This window comes from Perognathus longimembris, unplaced genomic scaffold (assembly GCF_023159225.1).
Source record: "Perognathus longimembris pacificus isolate PPM17 unplaced genomic scaffold, ASM2315922v1 HiC_scaffold_5531, whole genome shotgun sequence".
NCBI lineage: Eukaryota > Metazoa > Chordata > Mammalia > Rodentia > Heteromyidae > Perognathus > Perognathus longimembris.
In genome coordinates, this window is record NW_025960969.1 from 8,008 (window position 1) to 27,576 (window position 19,569).

At 47.9% G+C, this 19,569-nt stretch overlaps 1 protein-coding gene across 1 annotated transcript; it reads left to right on the top strand.

The window, feature by feature from the left end:
- Nucleotides 1-3,462: 3,462 nt before the first annotated feature.
- Nucleotides 3,463-19,541, top strand: LOC125345329 (nuclear RNA export factor 2-like; the record flags this gene model as incomplete). Its single annotated transcript, XM_048337558.1, has 19 exons — nt 3,463-3,497; nt 3,555-3,708; nt 4,236-4,319; nt 4,428-4,532; nt 4,654-4,734; nt 4,872-4,941; nt 5,099-5,187; nt 5,317-5,424; nt 5,599-5,708; nt 6,568-6,625; nt 7,220-7,288; nt 7,395-7,447; nt 7,609-7,716; nt 7,822-7,880; nt 7,988-8,103; nt 8,198-8,240; nt 8,812-8,887; nt 9,445-9,618; nt 19,481-19,541. Coding segments are annotated over exons 1-19 (1,653 nt in total), but the record flags the coding sequence as incomplete, so codon positions are not given.
- Nucleotides 19,542-19,569: the final 28 nt, after the last annotated feature.

Here is a 19,569-nt window from a genome sequence, read left to right on the forward strand (position 1 = left end):
CCCTCTTCTCTCCTCTCCTCTTTGCTCTCCAGCCTTGCCTACTTCTGGTTCCTCCTCTGACTCATCCTCTCCCTCTCCTTACTCCTGTTTTTCTTTCTCCTACTTTCCTTTCTTTGAGCAGTACTGGAGTTTGAAGTTAGAGCCTCTTGTTGCTGGCCAGATGCTCTACCACTAGTAGTATACTACTGCCAGCTCACTCTGTGGATTTTCGTCATATGTCCACTTCCCTGTGCGAGTCCAAGCAGAGGCCTTGCCTGACAGTAACTGTTAGGCAGTTCACTCTTGCAATTGGACCCCAGTGCTGGTATTTGGCAAGTCATGGTGGCTCTTCACAATGACTCTGACTCTACCCTGACTTCACACGGGGACCTTCTAAACTACACATAATTCTTTGACCTTTCCCTATAGTCTATCAACTTTGAGGAAAATGTATTCGTTTCCTGGCATTCTCCAAATGTTTCTAGTAATGTTCCTTGCAGGCTTTGCTGCTGTGCTGCTGGCCTGCCTGCCTGCCTTCCCCCAGTCCCTTCCCTTCCCTTCCCTTCCCAGCAATTCTCCCTGCCTTTCCTCCCTCTCTCCCTTCCTCCCTCCCTCCCCTCCTCCCCTCCTTCACTCTTTCATACTATTTCTTCCCCTAAAAAAACCATTCTTTTTGCTGTGTTGAGAATAGAGGGTGAAAGAGCAATGCAAAGGCAGAGGTGCCAGTTGGAGGACAGTATAATCAGGGAGATGAGTGTGGGTGACTTGCCTTGGTAGTTTGCAGTGGAAGAGGTGAGGAGTGGCAAGACAATGGGTATGTCTTGTAGGCAGAGTCAAGAGCATTTCCTGACAGATGCCTGTGTAGTATGAGAGAACCAGAGTACTCCAGGTCACATCCAAGCAAGGTTTGATGCCTAGAGCAACAAAATCTCCTGTGACAAAAGATCTCTTCACGTTTGACTTTGCCTCCAGTACCTGCCCTGATATATTGGTTCACAAGTGGAGAAAATAAACTTCTAGCTCCTGAAGTAATAAACTGAGGCATGGTCTCTAGTTGGTGCATCCGTGATCAGTTCAGGAGTGAACCCACTTTTTTCCCACACCTTTTGGTTCTCTGAGATTCTGAGTATTTCTGACTCACAGTCTTAGAGGACCTAGATATCAGCGCCCAGGAAAGCTGGTGTCTGATCGTCTTCTTTCCTTAATCTCTGTGTCCTTTGCTGGCCCACAGTTCCAGTTGCCTGTGACAAAACTACAATACCCTTCTTGAAATTACCTATGGGTGAGAGGGCTGAAACTATCTTACTCCTGTAGGTGCCCAAACAACGAGCAAACAGAAGACACCATTCCCAGTCTTGCCTCCTATGGATCACATTCACTGGTGGAGAGAGTGGGGTGGGCAAGTCCTGGGAGTGAATACTGGGTGAGATACAACTCAAAGACTTTATAAACACACCTAATGCTTTACCACCCAATAGACTAGCTGTCAGAACAACACAGTGAGAAGGGTTACATGATGGTAACAAAAGGAAGACATATGCATCCTGAATACACATGCACCAAACAAGCTCTTCAAAGTGCATGAGGCAAATGCCGATAAAGCTGGATGGAGAAATAACTAATATCAAGGCAGGGCATGTGGCTCAAAGAGGGGTAGAGTGCTTGCCTAGTAGGTACAAGGCCTGGGGTTCAGTCCGTGACATCACAGAAACACACCTAATTCCACAAGGGTAGTTGAGGCCGTTAGCTCCCCACTCTAAAATTACTGGAGGGAAAATCGGCAAGGATGCAATCAATAAGGAATGACTGTAACACTCAATCCAATAGCCACAGAGTACACTTACGTTTCAATCGCCCTGTAGCTTTCAGAGAGATAGGAGAGGGCACAGGCTGTGAAGCAGCCTTCAGCTAATCAGAAAGAGCTGAAATCTTACAATGTGTGTTCCCTGACCATAATGGAATCCAACTAGGAATTGGCAACGGCAAGAAAACAGGAAAATGTCTAAACTGGCGGAAAGGGTAGCTAATGCGCATCATTCCAGCTAAATTTGCACTGTTGTTCATAGTGTTGAGTAGTTGGGGAAGGGCTGTCAGCTGGGTCGAAGTCAGCATTTCCACTGGACGAAGAGAAAGTTGCTGTGGGTAGTTGAGCTGAGTAGTGTGCAGGGCAATGGTGAAAGCGGGGGGCGGGGGGGACACAGTTTAGGGGGTTAGCACCTCAGTCAGTCCCACTTGCCATTAAAGCTTGTACTACATCAACTGCCCAAGTATGTTTTGCTGACTGTCCACAGAATCAGGTAGGAGCAGATTGGATTTGGTAGGTTTCAGAGAGGTGACGTGGCCTCCCAGCTACCAGTGTGGACCTTAGACAAGAGCCGGCTGAGAGAAAGCTGGACTGAGACCCCGTCCTGTCTAACCCAGTAGGGCATGTCTGCCAGGAGCACACACATTATCACACCCTCACTTGTGTTGTTTACAAAGACCTCTCCACTTTTTAACTCAATATCTGTCTCTGATTTGGAAAGGCAGAGGTGTGAGGTGTGTGCTTTCTGAGACTGCTGTCCGTTGTTGCGTAATGGGGGGAAGGGGATGGAACATTGTGCGTGTGTGTGCGTGCGTGTATGCGCCTGAGCTGAGACTTGAAGTCAGGGCTTTGTGCTCTTGCTCAGCTTTTTTGGTTCCAAGCTGACACACTACCTTTGAGCCACAACTCCCAAGTTCCTGTTTTTGACCATTTAACTGGAGCTAGGCATCTTGCTGTTTTTCGGCACAACCTGGCTTTGGATCTCAATTCTCAGGTCTCAGTTTCCTGAATCGCTAGGGTTAGAAGGCAGGAGCCACCAGTGCCTGGCTGAGAGTGGCAATTTGCTTTCCCTGCCGTGGTGTTAGTCCATGATGTGGTGCATGGTCATCAGAGTATGATGGTGCCTTTATGTCAGCCCTGGGGCTTGAAATCAGGACTGGGGAGCTGTCGCCGAGATGTTTACTCAAGGCTAGGGCTCTATGACTCGAGCTATAGCTGTGCTTCCAACCTTTGGGTGGTTAATTGGTGATGAGAGTCCCACCGACTTTCCTGCCTGGGCTGGCTTTAAACCATGTTCCACAGATGTCAGCATCCTGACCAGGTAGGATTACAGCCGTGAGCCACTGGGGCCCGGCTATGGATGTGTCTTTAAACTTGTGCTGTTTTCCCCAACTGCAGAGTACAGAAACGGTAGTAGTTTTCCTGGAGGGATTAGTGGGAATGCTTTGCATGGTAGTTTTAGAAGGAGGAATGGTCATCATACTGAGTGTGATTCTTCAGCTTCCAGGCTGCAAAAGGATGGCAAAAATGTGGACGCGTTTCAGGGCTCTAATGACCCACAAGGCAGACGGTAAGGCAGCCAGCCTGGTTTGCATGTAGCAGCCCCGGGGACTTTGCAACTCTTTTGCACTCTGTGGTCTTTCTTGACCGAGAAACTGAGGAATGGTGGGGCTGGGATTATGGTAGAGCAGACGCAGTGGGATCCCTTTCATCGGTAAGGCCAGAAGTATCAGGAGAATTTCCAAACATTTTCCTTTTCTTCCTTTCCCAGCCCTCGTTATGCCAGCCAACAGAACAGGTGGAGAAGCAACGGGAAAACTGGAGACCAATCGGACAATGCTGCAGGGGAGGAAGGACAACCTGGAGAGGGAGCGATGGGACAGGACACGGTAAAAGGAGCGATGCAGGAGTGGTTCAAGGTCAAGGTGAGTGTCTTGGCAAGGTGCTTATTGGGTAGAGTATTCTGACACTGAAGAGAAGGACAGTTGCATTGGATACCAAGAGTTGGTTAATTGGAAAAAAAAAATAGTGGCACAAAAACAAAGGAAACACCAAGCACCATTGTCTGCTTTCTTAGTTACTCGGGAGGCTAAAACCTGAGGAAGGATCAGGGTTTGAAGCCCTCACAGGCAGGAAAGTTCGTGAGATTCTTATGTCTTACTTAGCCACCAGTAAAAGGTGAAAATGGAGCAGTGGCTCAAATGGTAGAGCGCTATCCCCTGAGCAAAGAGAGCTCAGGGACAGGGCCCAGGCCTTGATGTCAGGCACCAGCACCAACACACACGCGCACACACCCCCCTCAAACACACTTCAACAAGGAACCATACCAGTGGCCCCATTAGTAGTCCTTTAAAGCCACCTAGGTTGGGTAGGAACCCTTGTTGAGTGTGTTCTCCATCCCGATTCCGTGTTGTCCCCATTGTATCTCTTCTCCGGCTGCTTTTACCCTTAGATCCCCTGTGGGAGAAGATATGACAAGACATGGCTAATGAATTCCATCCAGAGCTATTGCAGTGTGCCCTTTACCCCGGTTGATGTAAGAGGATGGTGAAGACAACCTGGGTGGGCATAGGGGATGGGGAGAGGCCACGCCAGGCCCAGCCAGGGGTTCTTAGCCTCTGACAGCATTGCTTCTGCCTTGTAGTTCCACTATGACAGAAGCTGGGCCCAATTCTTTGTCGAGGGTACCAGTGTTGCCGACGCACTGAGGGACATCTGCTACAAGATCCGTGGTGAGAAGAGCCAAAAGGTGTGTGCTGTGAGCATTGGTCATACCTGGGCCTAGGGGAGGGAGGAGGAATGGGCCAAGGCCTTGTGGACATCCTTGGGTTTAGAGGTCCTGATGCTGAACCCACCTCTCCTTCACACAGGTATCTATCTTTGTCAGTCCTTCTTTTGTACCCTACTCGGTGCGGTACAAGTTTACAGATGAACAACTAGAGCAGATCAAGGTAATGCAGACAAAAGGCACGGTGTGCGCTGCGTCCCAGCCCCACCTCTCTCTCCTTCCCCCCACGGTTTGATGTTCCTATCATCAAGACACTATTCAAAGCCTAGGGAGGCTCTGTCTCCATCTCTGTCTCTACAGCTGACCATGAAGAAACGCTATGATATGGAAGAGCAAGCTCTGGACCTCCAGAAACTCCGCTTTGACCCAGGTATAGCTGACAACTGTAGTGTTAGGGGACTCGAGGGCAGAGGGATCTGTCTGAGAGGAAGGTCTAGGGGCAGTAACCCAGGGAAGGTTCTGTGCTGGTGCTGTTCTGTTGGTCGGGGCCCCTCTCAACCCTCTGATTCCCTCTCCACTTCTTGAAGATTTGGTGGACCACGATATCGAGTTTGTCCTGAATCGAAGACACTGCATGGACATTGCTGTGCAGATCATTCAGAACAGTTTCCCTGAGGTGAGGCCCTGGGTCAAGGGCTGCTGTTTGTTGGAGTCAGTCATGGACTTGGAAGGGATGAGGTGCAGGGCAGGTGTGTGTCCCAGGCTCTAGATGATAATCCTTGCCCTCATTTTCCCTCCCCTAAAGCTGTCATACTTGAACTTGAGCAACAACAAACTCTATCGGCTGGATGCCCTGAGTGACATTGCAGACAGTGGCCCTGACGTCAGGATTCTGGACCTTTCCCGAAACCAGGTGAGATGGGGAGTCACATGACATTTGGGAGGATGGAGGATGGGTGGCGGTGCGCATTGGGTGGTGGCAAGAAACAGACAAAGGAACCTGTGGGTGAGGGTGGGGACTGTGTGTGCAAGGCCCCAGGACTGTCTTTCCCAGAGAGCTTACCTGCCCCCTCCTGGTCTCCCTCAGCTGAGGTCAGTCTTAGAGCTGAACAAGGTGAAAGGGCTGAAACTGGACGAGCTGTGGCTAGACGGGAACCCACTGTGCAGGAACTTCCGAGACCAGGCTGCTTATCAAAGGTTGGTTAATACCTGGTAATGCCAGTCCCCCTTCCTGGGCAGCTGTGCCCTCTGCGAGCCTGAGTTCCCTAGATCGAGGATCCAGATTTGGGAAGGCAGGCTGCATCCTGGAGCAGGAGAGGAAGGCCGAGGGCAGAGGAGCTTGGGAGAGGAAGGGCAGGCCTCTCAGGAGTGTTGACCCCCCCCCCATCCCTTCCCTCCATGTGGGAACATCCTACCTGCTCCTGAAGAACCTGGTCTGTGGGGAGGACACAGACCCAACAGAGTCACGGGTATGCAGAGGCCTGTGCATGGGAGCTAGCAAAGTATCCACAGAAAGGAACCACGTGTCCTCTAACCCATGGTGTGTCGGGGCCTGCCCTTTCATGCCTAAATCATTCTGGGAAACAACTTCTGACTCCCAGGAAGCTCCGGTTCCTATGTACAGCTCACTCTGAGCTTCAGCACCAGAGTTGGGGAGGATTGGGATGTTCCTTTTCCCTTTCCATCTCCCTCCCTTTCGAAGTCCTTCCCCTACGTCTTCCCCTTTCCCATTCCCTTTGTCTTTCCCTTTCCCTTCTCATTTCCCTTCTCCTTTTTCTTTGGCTTTCCCTTTGCTTTTCTTCCTTTGTCCTTTGTCACTTGTCTCCTGTGTAGCCCCCACTCCACCACCTTATGTCTCCTATGTTTTCTTCCATTCTGTGCACATCATCGGCTCTGCCCCACCCCTGCCTCCTTCCCTCACCTCTTCAGCCTTGCCTCACCTGGCCTGGCTAGGCCATGCCCTTCAGAATGCTGGCCACCCAGTGGTGAAGCAGAGCAGTGCCCTGGCTTCTCCCGTGCTTCCCTTGTCCCTGCGGAGCCTTCTGTGTGGACTCAGAGGAGAGGAAGAAGAGGAGATGACAGGGAACGGGGTGGACATGGAGGCCCTGGAGCCTGTACTCTCATTTTGGCTTCCCTTGGCCCCGGATTAGGGCCAGGTGGGTGCAGTATACCCAGCTGGCAGGAGCAGGAGGAGAGGAATGAGAGCCAGTGGGACAAAGACAGAGCAATCACTCCAACTTGGTGTTTGGTTTTGGTTTTTGGACAGGGCCATCTACAATTACTTCCCCCAGTTGTTGTGGCTGGTAAGTACCTACCTTCATCACGGTCTCCTGTTCCTCAGGAACATAACCCACACACCTGCCCCCAAGCCTTTTGTTTTTTGTCTCACTCACATATTTCCACCACCCCACCATCCGTTTCGGATGTTGTGCACTCCTGAAAAAGACATGAAGATTCTCCCTTGGAAAACATGTTTCCATGAGCACTTTCACAAAGACACATATGCACATGCAGATCGCATGTAACAAACTCGGTAGGGAGTTCCGGGACCCCCCAAATTCAGCTGCCCACTGGAACCTAACCTGTGCTGTTTCCACGGCTGTTTCATGCCCAAACTCTGGCCACTCTACCCTCGGGCCTCTTCACCTCCCTGTTCACCCAGTGTTACCCCCTGACATGTGTTGTAGACCTTCTCTTCCTTTCCTCAGGATGGCCACCAATTTGACCCACCAGTTGCCCCTGGCACTGATGCTCGCTGGTTGGTGAGCCCCAGCAGGGTGAGGAAGAGGACCAAGAGATGCAGATGATGCTTGTCCCCTGGGGGGGGAGTGGGGAGGGGGTGTCTTTATCAAGCTGCATCATTTGAATCACTTTTTATTCCAGCAAGCAGATGAAGAAGAGGCGCTGAGGGAGAGACTCTTACAGTTCCTGAAGGAGTGAGTGCCCCAGGGACCATGAGGAAGAGGGGCTGGGCACAGGACCTGGGCCACTTGGGCACACGCCTGATCAGAGGAAGGGGTTGGGTCTTATTTGGGTTTCAGATCACAGCAAATGCCTGTCCCGTTGCCCCCACCCCACCCCCACCTTCCTCCAACAGGTATTACTCTGTCTTTGACAATGGAGATCGCCAGAATCTCCTCGGTGCTTACCATGATGAGGCCTGCTTCTCTGTGTCTCTCCCTGCCAATGCCAGTGGCCCAGGAGAGTGAGTGTCACAAGTCTGACTCTGGTTGCAGCCACCTGGCGCCCCAGCTTCTGGGACACTGCACTGGCTGGACTACCACCTCTTGCTCCTCTTTTTATCTCCTAGGAGCTGCTTGAGCGAGTACTTCAAGCACAACAGGAATTTGACCACTCTTAAGGATCCCTGTAATTGTGTGAAGGGGAAGGCCGGGCAGGAGATGGAGTGAGAAGGGGAGAGTCTCAGGGGCCCAGGGCCAGGCTATGGCAGTCAAATGATCACTGCTTATCTACAGGTGTGCAGAGGAAGCTGCTGAAATATGGGAGACATGACATTGTGGAATCCCTCCGTTCCTTGCCCCAAACCCAGCATGATCTCAGTTCATTTATGATGGACGTGTGTTACCACACGGTGAGCAACTGCTTCCACTCCCGACAGTTCCAGATAGCTGGAGTGGTGTGGGAAGTTAAGCGAGATCCTGAGCTCCCGTGTTCTTCCCTTTCAGGAAAAGATGCTCTGCTTCTCTGTCAGTGGGCTGTTCCGGGAAGGTGGGTGTCTCTAGATCCCCTTCTGCTCCCTCACCTTCCCACCCAGGGCCCTGCCAGCTGCCCAGATTCGGTGCCTTTCCCCCTTATTCTCACCTTTCCATTCTCCTGCCCATGCCCTACCCTGCCCACGAACCATTCGGGTCTGACCTAGGTCCATGCCTGTCTGCCCCACCACTTATGCATTAGGGACACGGGCTTTGTGGACTGAGGGTTCTCACCCCAGTTCCTTGCTCATGTCCTTGGACCCACTTCATTTACTCAACCTCTGTATTTCCCCAAGTGCAAAATGGGGCTCATTAAACCCATCTCTGTGGCAGATGGGAAAGATGAACCGAGTAAATATTGGAAGTGTGTATTTTTTTCACCAGTCCTGACATGCCATAGAGGTCCCATCACCAGTAGCAGAGCATTCCTAATTCTGCCTTCCAATTCCCACCGTGCCCTGCTGAATCCAAATTACAGCAATCTTCCAGACACACACCCCTCCCTTCAGTGTACGACCTCACGTGTGGAATAGTCTGAGAATATGTCGAGACTGTGCAGCTCTAAGGGAGGGGTATTGTTGTCCTAGAAGCAGGGGGAAATTCAGAGAATTGTATCCGTGCCTTCACCCGGACCATCATTGCTATTCCTGGCAGCGGAACAAAGTTAGTGTCTTAACGTGTTGTGTTGTGTTGTGTTGTGTTGTATTGTATTGTATTGTATTCTATTGTATTGTGTTGTGCTGTGGGTGGGAACATCCATCAGAGGAGTGGCACCATCCTCAAGGTGTTCCACTATAATGGATGGTCAGGTGGTAGTTCCAAGGATTAGTCTAGCCTCGGGGTTAAGAGAAGGGGCTCTGGAGTTAGGAATACAACCTAGTTTTCATCCTGACCCCCACTGTCACCTTGGCCAAATTACTTGTCTTGTTTGTGACTTCGTCTTCCCCTAGGAATGGGAACAAGAGTACCCTGGGCTTTAGGATGCATGCATTGGGATATTACTTCTGCAAACCCTATGAACCTGACAGTCTTTCCCAGGATGGGTTCTGTGGATACCAAACGGCCAAGGAATCTTGTTACCCTGTAAAATAGGGACAGGGAATGAATCTGCTTTTTGAATGGCAGTGGTTCAAAAGGACCCTGTTTGAGGGAGGGGGTGGGGGGCAGGGGCCAGCTGTCATCTGCCTGTCTGGTGGTTTCAGGAACTGTTTTTCCTCTAGTCTGTGCATCGTGAATGACCAGCTGTTTGTGAGGGACACCACCTCTGAGGAGGTCTCAGGCACCTTCTCCTCTCTCGTGGCTCCCGATGCGAGACCCACCCTCTCTCCAGTGCAATGTGAAATGGTGCAGTCATTCTCCATCCAGTCTGGGATGAAACTCGATTGGTCTGAGAAGTGAGTGCCGGGTATGGATGGAGGAAGGGACAGTAGAGACAATAGTGGGTACTCACAGGACATTTAGGAAAGTGTCTGGGTGGATATATTTTCTTTTTTCTCTTTATGGGCAAACATGAGAAAAATGATGCTACTTTCCCACACACTTTTGTACCTACATACGTAAAGAATGTTTGAAATAATGTAGTAGTCAAATCACATTAATTGGTCTATGGATAATTCAAAGAATCTATGACGGCAAACCATGAGGACTAACAAGCAGGTTCAGCAAAGTTGTGGAATACGACAGGTGTCTACAAAAACCATTTCTGCTTCTCTGTACTTGGAACAAGCAGTCCAACCGTGAACTAAAGAGAACAAGCCAATTTACAAAAGCATCAGGAAGACTAAAACACTTAAGGACAAATATAAAGAAGCCGATCTTTTTTTTTTTCCCCCCCCTCTTGATTGAAATCATGATGAATGGGCAGGGGGCGGGGTGTGGTGTCACATCGCCACAAGTAATGAGTACATTTGTTTTTAAACACTGTTACCCCATCCCTCATTTTCTCCCGCTTACTCCTCCTTACTCCCTTCTCCCTCCCCCCAAGTTGTAAAGTTCATTTCCAACATAGTGTCGAGTATCAATGATGCATTAGTTCACTTTTTGTCTTTCCCTTCCACACCCCAGATAGACTTATACACAAGACAAGGGGTACAGAAAACTAAAACAGAAAAAAACCTACATATAGGACATAATAGGAACCTCTTGTTTCCAATTCTTAGATTCCATGCTGATACACTAAAAGCAGCCAATCTTATTATCTAAAATCTTCAGAAATGTGACTGAATTTTTTTGAAGAAGACCCAAGTAAATGGAAAAATAAAACCCACAATTTCATGTTCACTGATGAACCTTGAGAACGTTGTGCTGAGTGAATGAAGCCAGTCACGAACAACCAAATAGTGAATGATTGCACTTAAACAAAATTTCGAGAAATAGATAATTCCATAGAGACTGAAGGCAGGTTCAAAGTTTCCAGAGTCTTAGAGAAGTGTGAAGATGCTAGGCTAGTGATCTCTTAACAGTTGACCAGTTTTTGGTTTTGAGGCAATAAAGCTGTCTTGCAACCAGATAGGTTGTAGGGATGGCTACACAATGTTGTGAACATACTAGAAAGCCATGGAATGTGCCTTATATCTCAATCAACAAAACAATTGGGAATTTCTCTTTTACACTCCCATTTGTCCCGTTTGTTATTTCCTAGAGCATCTTTTGAAAACTGGTAGGTATTAAGCTCGTTTGCTCATTTGAACACATCTCTTCTTTGGCTTTAAATTCTTCATTTTTATTTTTAGGTTTTATTCCTGGCAGTACTGAACACAGGGCCTCACACTTGCTAGGGAGGTGTTCTATCACTTGAGGCCATGCCTCCTATGCCACTTGGTGGGCATGCCTCCAGCCCCTTTTTGCCTTGTTTTGTTTTTGTGTTGTTTTGTTTTGTTTTTGTGCCAGTCCTGGGGCTTGAACTCAGGGCCTGAGCACTGTCCCTGGCTTCTTTTAGCTCAAGGCTAGCACTCTACCACTTGAGCTACAGAGCCACTTTTGGCTTTTTCTATATATGTGGTGCTAAGGAATCGAACCCAGGGCTTCATGTGTATGAGGCAAGCACTTTACCACTAGGCCATATTCCCAGCCCACTTGTTTTGTTTCTTTTGAGATTAGGTCTCACTTTATGCCCAGGCCATTCTAGGCTACAGTTCTCCTACTTGTGTGTCACTGTGTTGCTGGAGATGACAGGCATATGCCACTGTACTCAGCCATTAATGCCTCCCCCATAGCTGGGATAATGGGTGTGCCACGGCCACGCTGGGACATTGGTTGAGATGGAGTCTTGCCAACATTTATGCTCAGGCTTGCCTCAAACCACAGCCCAACAATCTCCACTTCCCAAGTAGCTAGGATTACATTCTTTTTTTAAAAATTTATTTATTAAAAAAATTTTGAGGGGCTGGGGATATGGCCTAGTGGCAAGAGTGCCTGCCTCATATACATGAGGCCCTGGGTTCGATTCCCCAGCACCACATATACAGAAAATGGCCAGAAGTGGCACTGTGACTCAAGTGGCAGAGTGCTAGCCTTGAGCAAAAAGAAGCCAGGGACAGTGCTCAGGCCTTGAGTCCAAGCCCCAGGACTGGCCAAAAAAAAAAAAAATTTTGACAAGGTGTTGTGCAAAAGGGGTACAGTTAAATAATATGGCAGTGTGTACATTTCTTGTGATATCTTACACCCTGTTTTTCTTTCCCTTCCCTAGATCAGGTAGACATATATACAATACACAGTGTACCAAAAACATATACAGTAGCCACGTGGCCTACGCCAAAGGCGTAGGGCTTTCAATGTAATGTCAACAATAGAGTTTGCTTATCCTTGTCTTATATGAACATACATACATAGCTTTTAAGCTATTGTGATCCGCTGAGAGGTCTATTTTTGACCTTTATATGTTGAGTAGTTGTTTGGTTTTAGTTACATAATGTAGGGACGCTGACCCAAACCTGTGGGAAATACCGTTTGACAAGAAGGTTTTGGTTTCACAGACCTGGTCTCTACTGTCTCCCCCTCCCCCCACCCTAACAGTCATATATCAAGGAGATCATGCCCCTTTGTTTTCTGTGTTCTAGGCTTGTCTCGCTCAACATTATTTGTTCAAGTTCTGACCATTTCCCTGCGAATACCAATATTTCACCATTTCTAATCGCTATGTAATATTCCATTGTGTATAGGTACCATATTTTTGGGATCCATTCAACTGTGGAGGGGCATCTAGGTTGTTTCCATATTTTGGCTATTGTGCATTGTGCAGCAATAAACATGGAGATGCAGATGTCTTTTTGATATCTTGAGGCCTGTTGTTCAGGATAGATGCCTAGGAGTGGTATGGCTGGGTCATAGGGTAGGTCTATGTTGAGCTTTTTTAGGAACCTCCATACTGTTCTCCAAAGTGGTTGTACTAATTTGCACTCCCACCAACAATGGAGAAGGCTTCCTCTTCCCTGCACCCCCTCCAGCATTTGTTGTTGCCTGAGTTCCAGAGTATAGGCCATTCTAACTGGAGTGAGGTGGTATCTCAGGGTTGTTTTTATTTGCATTTCCTTTACTGCCAGGGATGTTGAACATTTCCTCATATGTTTCGTTGCCATTTTTATCTCTTCTCTTGTTAAGTCTCTCTTTAGCTCCTTTGCCCATTTCCTAATTGGTTTACTGGGCTTGGAGGGGCTTAGTTTTTTGAGTTCTCTGGAGATGACGGATATTAGGCCTTTGTCTGTTGCTGTGCTGGTGAGGATCTTTTCCCATATGGTTGGCTGTCTTTCTAGTTTGGTGGCTATGTCTTTAGCTGTGCAGAAACTTTTTATTTTGTAGTAGTCCCATTTGTCGAGTCTCTCCCCTATCTGTTGTGCCCCTGGGACTCTATTCAGGAAGTTCCTTCCTGTGCCTATAAGTTCAAGCGTCTTTCCTACTCTGTCCTTCTGTAGTTTCAAGGATTCAGGTCTGATGTTGAGGTCCTTGATCCATTTTGAGTTGATCTTGGTGCATGGTGATAAGGCTGTGGTCTACTTTGAGTTTTCTACATATGGCTGCCCAGTTTTCCCAGCACCAGTAGTTGAAGAGGCTATGTGTTTTCCATTGTATGTCTTTAGCTCCTTTGTCGAATATCAGCTGACTGTAAGAGTGCGGTTTTATTTCTGGGTCTTCAATTCTATTCCATCGGTCTTCAGGTCTGTTTTTATACCAATACCAGGCTGTTTTTGTTATGATGGCTCTATAGTAGAGCTTGAAATCTGGTATTGTGATACCTCCTACACTGCTTTTTTTTTTTTTTTTTTTTTTTTGCCTAGAATTGCTTTGGTTATTCTAGGTCTTTTGCTGTTCCATATGAATTTATGAGTTGCTTTCTCCATTTCAGTGAAGAATGTAGCTGGGATCTTGATGGGGATTGCATTGAATTTGTATAACAATTTTTGGGCAATATGGCCATTTTCACTATATTGATTCTGCCCACCCATGAGCATGGGAGGTCTTTCCATCTCCTTGTGTCCTCTTTGATTTCCCTTTTTGGATTTTTATAGTTCTCATTAAATAGGTCCTTCACGTCTTTGGTTAGGTTGATCCCTAGGTACTTTATTCTTTTTTTAGCTATTGTAAATGGTATTGTTTCCATAGTTTCCTTTTCTGCTTGTACATTGCTGGTGTACAGAAAAGCTTCTGACTTTTGTGGATTGATTTTGTATCCCGCTACTTTGCCAAAATGGTTTATTAGGTGTAGGAGTTTGGGGACTGAGTTTTTTGGGTCCTTCAGATATAAGATCATGTCATCTGCGAATAGGGATAGTTTAATTTCTTCTTTGCCGATGTGAATCCCTTTGATGTCCTCCTCTTGCCTTATTGCTATGGCTAGGGATTCCAGCACTATGTTGAAAAGAAGTGGGGAGATTGGGCACCCTTGTCTTGTTCCTGAGTTTAGGGGGAATGGTTTTAGTTTCTCCACATTTAATATGATATTAGCAGTTGGTCTGTTGTATATGGCTTTTATTGTTTTAAAGAATGTTCCATCTATTCCTGTTCTCTCCAGAGCTTTTAACAAGTATGGATGTTGTATTTTGTCAAAGGCTTTTGGGGCATCGACTGAGATAACAATGTGATTCTTGGTCTTAGCTCTGTTGATGTGGTGAATTACATTAATTGATTTATGGATGTTGAACCATCCTTGTGTCTGTGGGATGAAGCCTACTTGGTCATGATGTATAATTTTCTTGATCAGTTTCTGGATCCTGTTAGCTAATATTTTATTGAGGAGCTTTGCGTCTGTGTTCATTAGTGATATTGGTCTGTAGTTCTCTTTTTTTGTTGGGTCTTTGCCTGGTTTGGGGATGAGTATAGTATTAGCTTCATAGAATGAGTTTGGGATTTCTCCCTCTGTTTCTGTTTCGTGGAAGAGTTTGAGGAATATTGGTATTAGCTCCTCACTAAAGGTTTTATAGAATTCATTGGTGAATCCATCTGGGCCTGGGCTCTTCTTTGTTGGGAGGCTCTTGATTACCCCCTGTATCTCGCTGTAAGTTATTGGTTTATTTAGTTGATTAATGTCTTCTTGATTCAGTTTGGGCAGTTTATACTTCTCTAAGAATTGATCCATTTCTGTGAAATTATTGTTTTTTAGTGAGTAGAGGTTCTGGAAATAGTTCCTTATGATTGTTTTAATATCGTGTGTATTTGTTGTAATTTTTCCGGTGGAGTCCCTGATTTTACGTATATGAGTCTCTTCTCTTCTGTTTTTTTGTAAGTCTTGCGAGGGGTCTGTCAATTTTATTTATTTTCTCAAAGAACCAGCTTTTGGTTTTATTTATTTGTTGAAGGGTCTTTCTATTTTCAATCAGATTTATCTCTTCTTTAATCTTTGTGATCTCTCTCCTCCTAGTCGTTTCAGATTCGATTTTTTCTTGTTTCTCCAGATGTTTTAGTTTCATCGTGAGGTTATTCACCTCCTCTGCTTCCATTATTTTAATGTGAGTGCTGAGGGCAATGATCTTGCCTTTCAGCACTACCTTCGCTGTATCCCATAGGTTTCTTTGTGATGTATTTTCATTGTCATTGTGGCTTATGAATTCGTTAATTACATCCTTAATTTGGTCTGTGGCCCAAGTGTTAGATAACAGTGAGGGATTTAGTCTCCAAGTATTTGTATAGCCTCTGTGGTATCCTTTGTTATTGAGGGTTACCTTGATTCCACTGTGGTCAGATATAATACATGGGATGACATCAATACTTTTGTTTTTGCTGAGGTTCTTTGTGTGGGCTATGACATGATCTCTTTTGGAGTATGTTCCATGGGCTGCTGAGAAGAATGTGTATTGGGTCTCTGTAGGGTGAAAGACTCTGTACAGATCTATCAGATCCATTTGGGATATGGTGTTACTTAGGTCTTCTGCTCCCTTGCTAATCCTCTTGGTGTTGGATCTGTCTCTTGGAGAGAGTGGAGTATTAAAGTCTCCCACTATGATTGTGTTTGGGTCTATCTTGTTGTGTAGTTCTGTGAGAATTTGCTTGACATATGTAGGGCCTCTTTTGTTCGGTGAGTATAAATTTATCACCATGATGTCTTGATTCTGGATTTTTCCTTGTATTAGAATGTAGTGCCCTTCATTGTCTTTTTGAGTTGATTTTAATGAGAAGTCCAGCTTGTCTGAGATCAGGATGGCTACTCCTGCCATTTTGGTAGGTGCGTTTGCTTGGAAGATCTTGCTCCATCCTTTCATTCGAAGCCTGTTTTTGTCCCTTGCTGTAAGATGGGTCTCTTGAAAACAACAGATAGCAACTCTTTGTTTCCGGATCCACTCTCTCAATCTGCTCCTCTTTATGGGAGAGTTTATACTGCTTACATTCAAAGAGATCATGGATAAGAGTGTTTTGTTCCCTTCCATTTTCCTGTTAGGCTGTTTTTCCTCTCCCTTTTTTCTTGTCTTTATTGAGCTGCTCTTCCTGTTGGGCTCTGGCTATTGTAGTTTCTTTCTGTTTCTGTCTGGGGGTCCTGTACGTTTTCTGTTGGGTGGGGTTCCCCTCTTAGAATTCGCTGTAAGGCTGGCTTTTTATTCACATACTCCTTTAGATCCTCTTTTTTTTTTCCCAGTCCTGGGCCTTGGACTCAGGGCCTGAGCACTGTCCCTGACTTCTTTTTGCTCAAGGCCACTTGCTCTGCCACTTGAGCCACAGCGCCACTTCTGGCTGTTTTCTGTATATGTGGTGTTGGGGAATTGAACCCATGGCTTCATGTATATGAGGCAAACACTCTTGCCACTAGGCTATATCCCCAGCCCCTCCTTTAGATCCTCTTTGCTATGGAAAGATCTGGGTTTTCCCTCGAAGGTGAATTCTAGTTTTGCTGGATATCTAATTCTGGGTTGGCAATTGTTGGCCTGGAGGACTTGGATTGTGTTCTTCCACGCTCTTCGTGCATTGTAGGTTTATGTGGAGAAGTCTGCTGTGATTCTGATCTTTTTTCCATTGTAATATAGCTCTTTCTTCGTTTTGGCTGCATTCAAAATTTGCTCTTTATTCTTGAGATCTGAAGTCTTATTATGTGCCTGGGCAAGGATCTTCTAGGGTCTGGTCTGCTAGGTGTCCTATAGGCTTGCGTTACTTGGGTGTGGTCCCTTGTGAGATTGGGGAAGTTTTCTGCAATAACTCTATTGAAAATGTGTTGTAGCCCTCTGCTCTGGTATTCCGCTCCTTCATCTATTCCTATGATACATAGATTATATCTCTTGTCTTTGTCCACTAGCTCCTGGATTAGTCTGCCCTGGAGTTTAACCGTTTCTTGGAGTGTGGTAGGTAATTTTCTGGTTCGTATCAGCTGCATCGTCGTCCAAAAGAGAGATTCGGGATTCAATATGATCAATTCTTTGTGATGTGGCTTCCAGTGTGGAGTTTATGGATGACATCGAGCTGTTTATGGTTGCCAGATCAGCTCTCATCGTGGTGAATTCTTCTTTTAAAGAGTTGTATTTTGAGTCTATTTTTCCCATGCATTTCGTTTCTCAGGATGTTAAGGTCTTCTTTAATGGAGGAGTGCACTGTATCCATTTTTGCTTCCATTTCTTTCTTGATTTCCTGTAGATTTTTTGAGACTTCCATTCTAAGCTCCTGTATCTGTTTTCTGAATTTGGTCCTGAGGCTTTTGATCATTTCTTCTATCTTATTCTCATTTTTTTTTTTTTATTCTCCATCTCCTCTTCAGTCATACTACTTTTTGGAGCTGACGAGTTGGCTTGACCTTTCATGAAATTTGTAATATGTCTTTGTGATTTGCACATCTGGAGATCTGTAGGTGGTGCCCTTGGCTTGGCTTTGTGCTGGTTCCCGCTGGTCCGTCAGTGGAGACTTGTTTGTGTCCTGGCTCTGGGTTTGAGTTTGGCTGTTGAACCTTACTGCCCAATGGGTGAGCGTGACCATCTCGGTTGTTGCCGAGGCAGTCACCCTCACTGCACTTGGGGGTGGGTAGGTTCTGTGTCTTTCTCTGCAGGACTGTGCCCTGCCGCTGTGTTGTGCTGACCCTGGTGTGTCCCTGATGGGTGTTTGCGGGTCGCTGATTCAGCGTGGCATGGAGACTTTTCTCTTCTTTGTTTCTTTTCCCACTAGGTGCTGTGTTCAGAAGAGCTCACCTCTCAGATTGAGAATTGTCACTGAGAGGCGGCTCGCCCACCTGTGCGGAGTGCTCCTGTGGGAGCAGGTGTTGCTGTTGAGGGGTGGCCCGCCCACCTGTGCGGAGTGCACCTCTCAGAGCGGGCGCTGCCGCTGTGGGGCCCTGCCCACCTGTGTGGAGTGCGCTTATCAGAGCGGGTGTTGCTGCTGAGGGGGCAGCTTGCCCGTTTGTGCGCTCCCGCCGGGGGTTGGGAAATAGATCCTCCTGCTGGAGGGCTAGCACGCTGACCCACGCTGGCCCTCCGGGGGGCACGTGCGAGTGCGCTCTAGTGTTTCCTTTGGGGGCGTGTTGCCCTGAGTTGTTGGAGGGTGCTTGTGTCCTCTCGTGCGTCTGCTGTGGGGGGCGGTATGCGTGGGCCCCAGCAGGTTCACGTGTCTGGGTGCGGGTTGGTGCCCACAGACACTCTGCGCCTCCACTGGGGGGGGGCGTGTGTTCGGGCCCAGGTGTCCCTGCTGGGCTGGTGTTGCACACCAACAAGCCTGTGACTGTTGTTCAAAAAGTCCGCACCGACCAGGGCGCCTCAGGTGGCATTCCAAGGCCTACCAGTCCCCCGGCCCCTGTTGGGGGAGGGTGGGGCTGGTGCGGAAAGGTTCAGGGCTTTGGGGGATGCCTGTCTAAGGTGTTTCCTGGTCACTTTGTTGGGCGCTGCTCCGCCTCTGGGAGGACACGGGAGCTAGCTCCCGTGTCCTCCCAGAGGCTGTAGGGTCCTAGACCCACCAGATACGCGGCTCCTGTGTGCCCTCGGGATAGGGAGGGGAGGGAGGGAGCTCTAGCTTCTTTGTAGGGTTTGGGTCTCTGCTAGAGGTGGTCTCCCATTGGGGGGGGGTTGGGCAATGGGGAACTTACTGGTCCGGGATTGTGTGTGTGTCCCGTGCTGCTGTGGGCTTTTTGGGGCTGGGGTGCTGTGGTGTGGCGATCGGTCGTTTGGTGGTGGCGGTGGTCCCGGCTCTCCCCGTTGGCTCTCCCCATCAGCGCCGCCCGATCGATCCCGTGACTCCGGTCCCGCGCCACCGTCTGCACTCGGTCTGGGGCCCGTGGAGCTCCTGCTGTCTGGACTCTGCACTCCTAGCGTGACTTTTCGGCTGTTGCTTTCTCTGGTCGCTGACGGTCTGCAGTCCCGTTTACCAGCGCCGGGTCCCCTTTCCCAGCCTGGCCCTGTTCGGGCCGGGGTCGGCGGGGGGGAGGGGTACCCCAGAGATTTTCCGGCTCCATGCAGGTTATAGGCTCCTCATTTTTTGTTCTTTTTCGTTTCCTGTGTTTCTCTGTTGCTTCTGGTTGTTGGGTTTGCTGGTCTCTTGATGGGGTGTTGGGTGTTGGGTGTTGGGGTTCCCAGCTCACTATTTGGTTGGAGCGAGTTCGGGTGCCTCCCTATTGTGACGGCGCCATCTTCCTCTCCTCTAGGATTACAGTCTTGAGCCACTGTACCCTTCTGACTCTGCATTGAACTCTACTATGAGTGTCAGTGACAAACACTTTGGTTTCCACTGGTCTTTCTTCATCATTACAGCAGTGCTCACTCTGGCCACGTGTTCCAGCAAATGGGTAGCACTGGCTTAAGTGGTAGCATTTTGTGTTCGGTGTGTCTGTCCTGTGTTAGTAATCCTGTGTCTCTCCCTCCACAGGTGCCTTATGGACAATGAGTGGGACTACAACAGAGCTGCTCAGATCTTCATTAAGTTCAAGGTGAGGCCTGGCAATCAAGTGGGCAAAA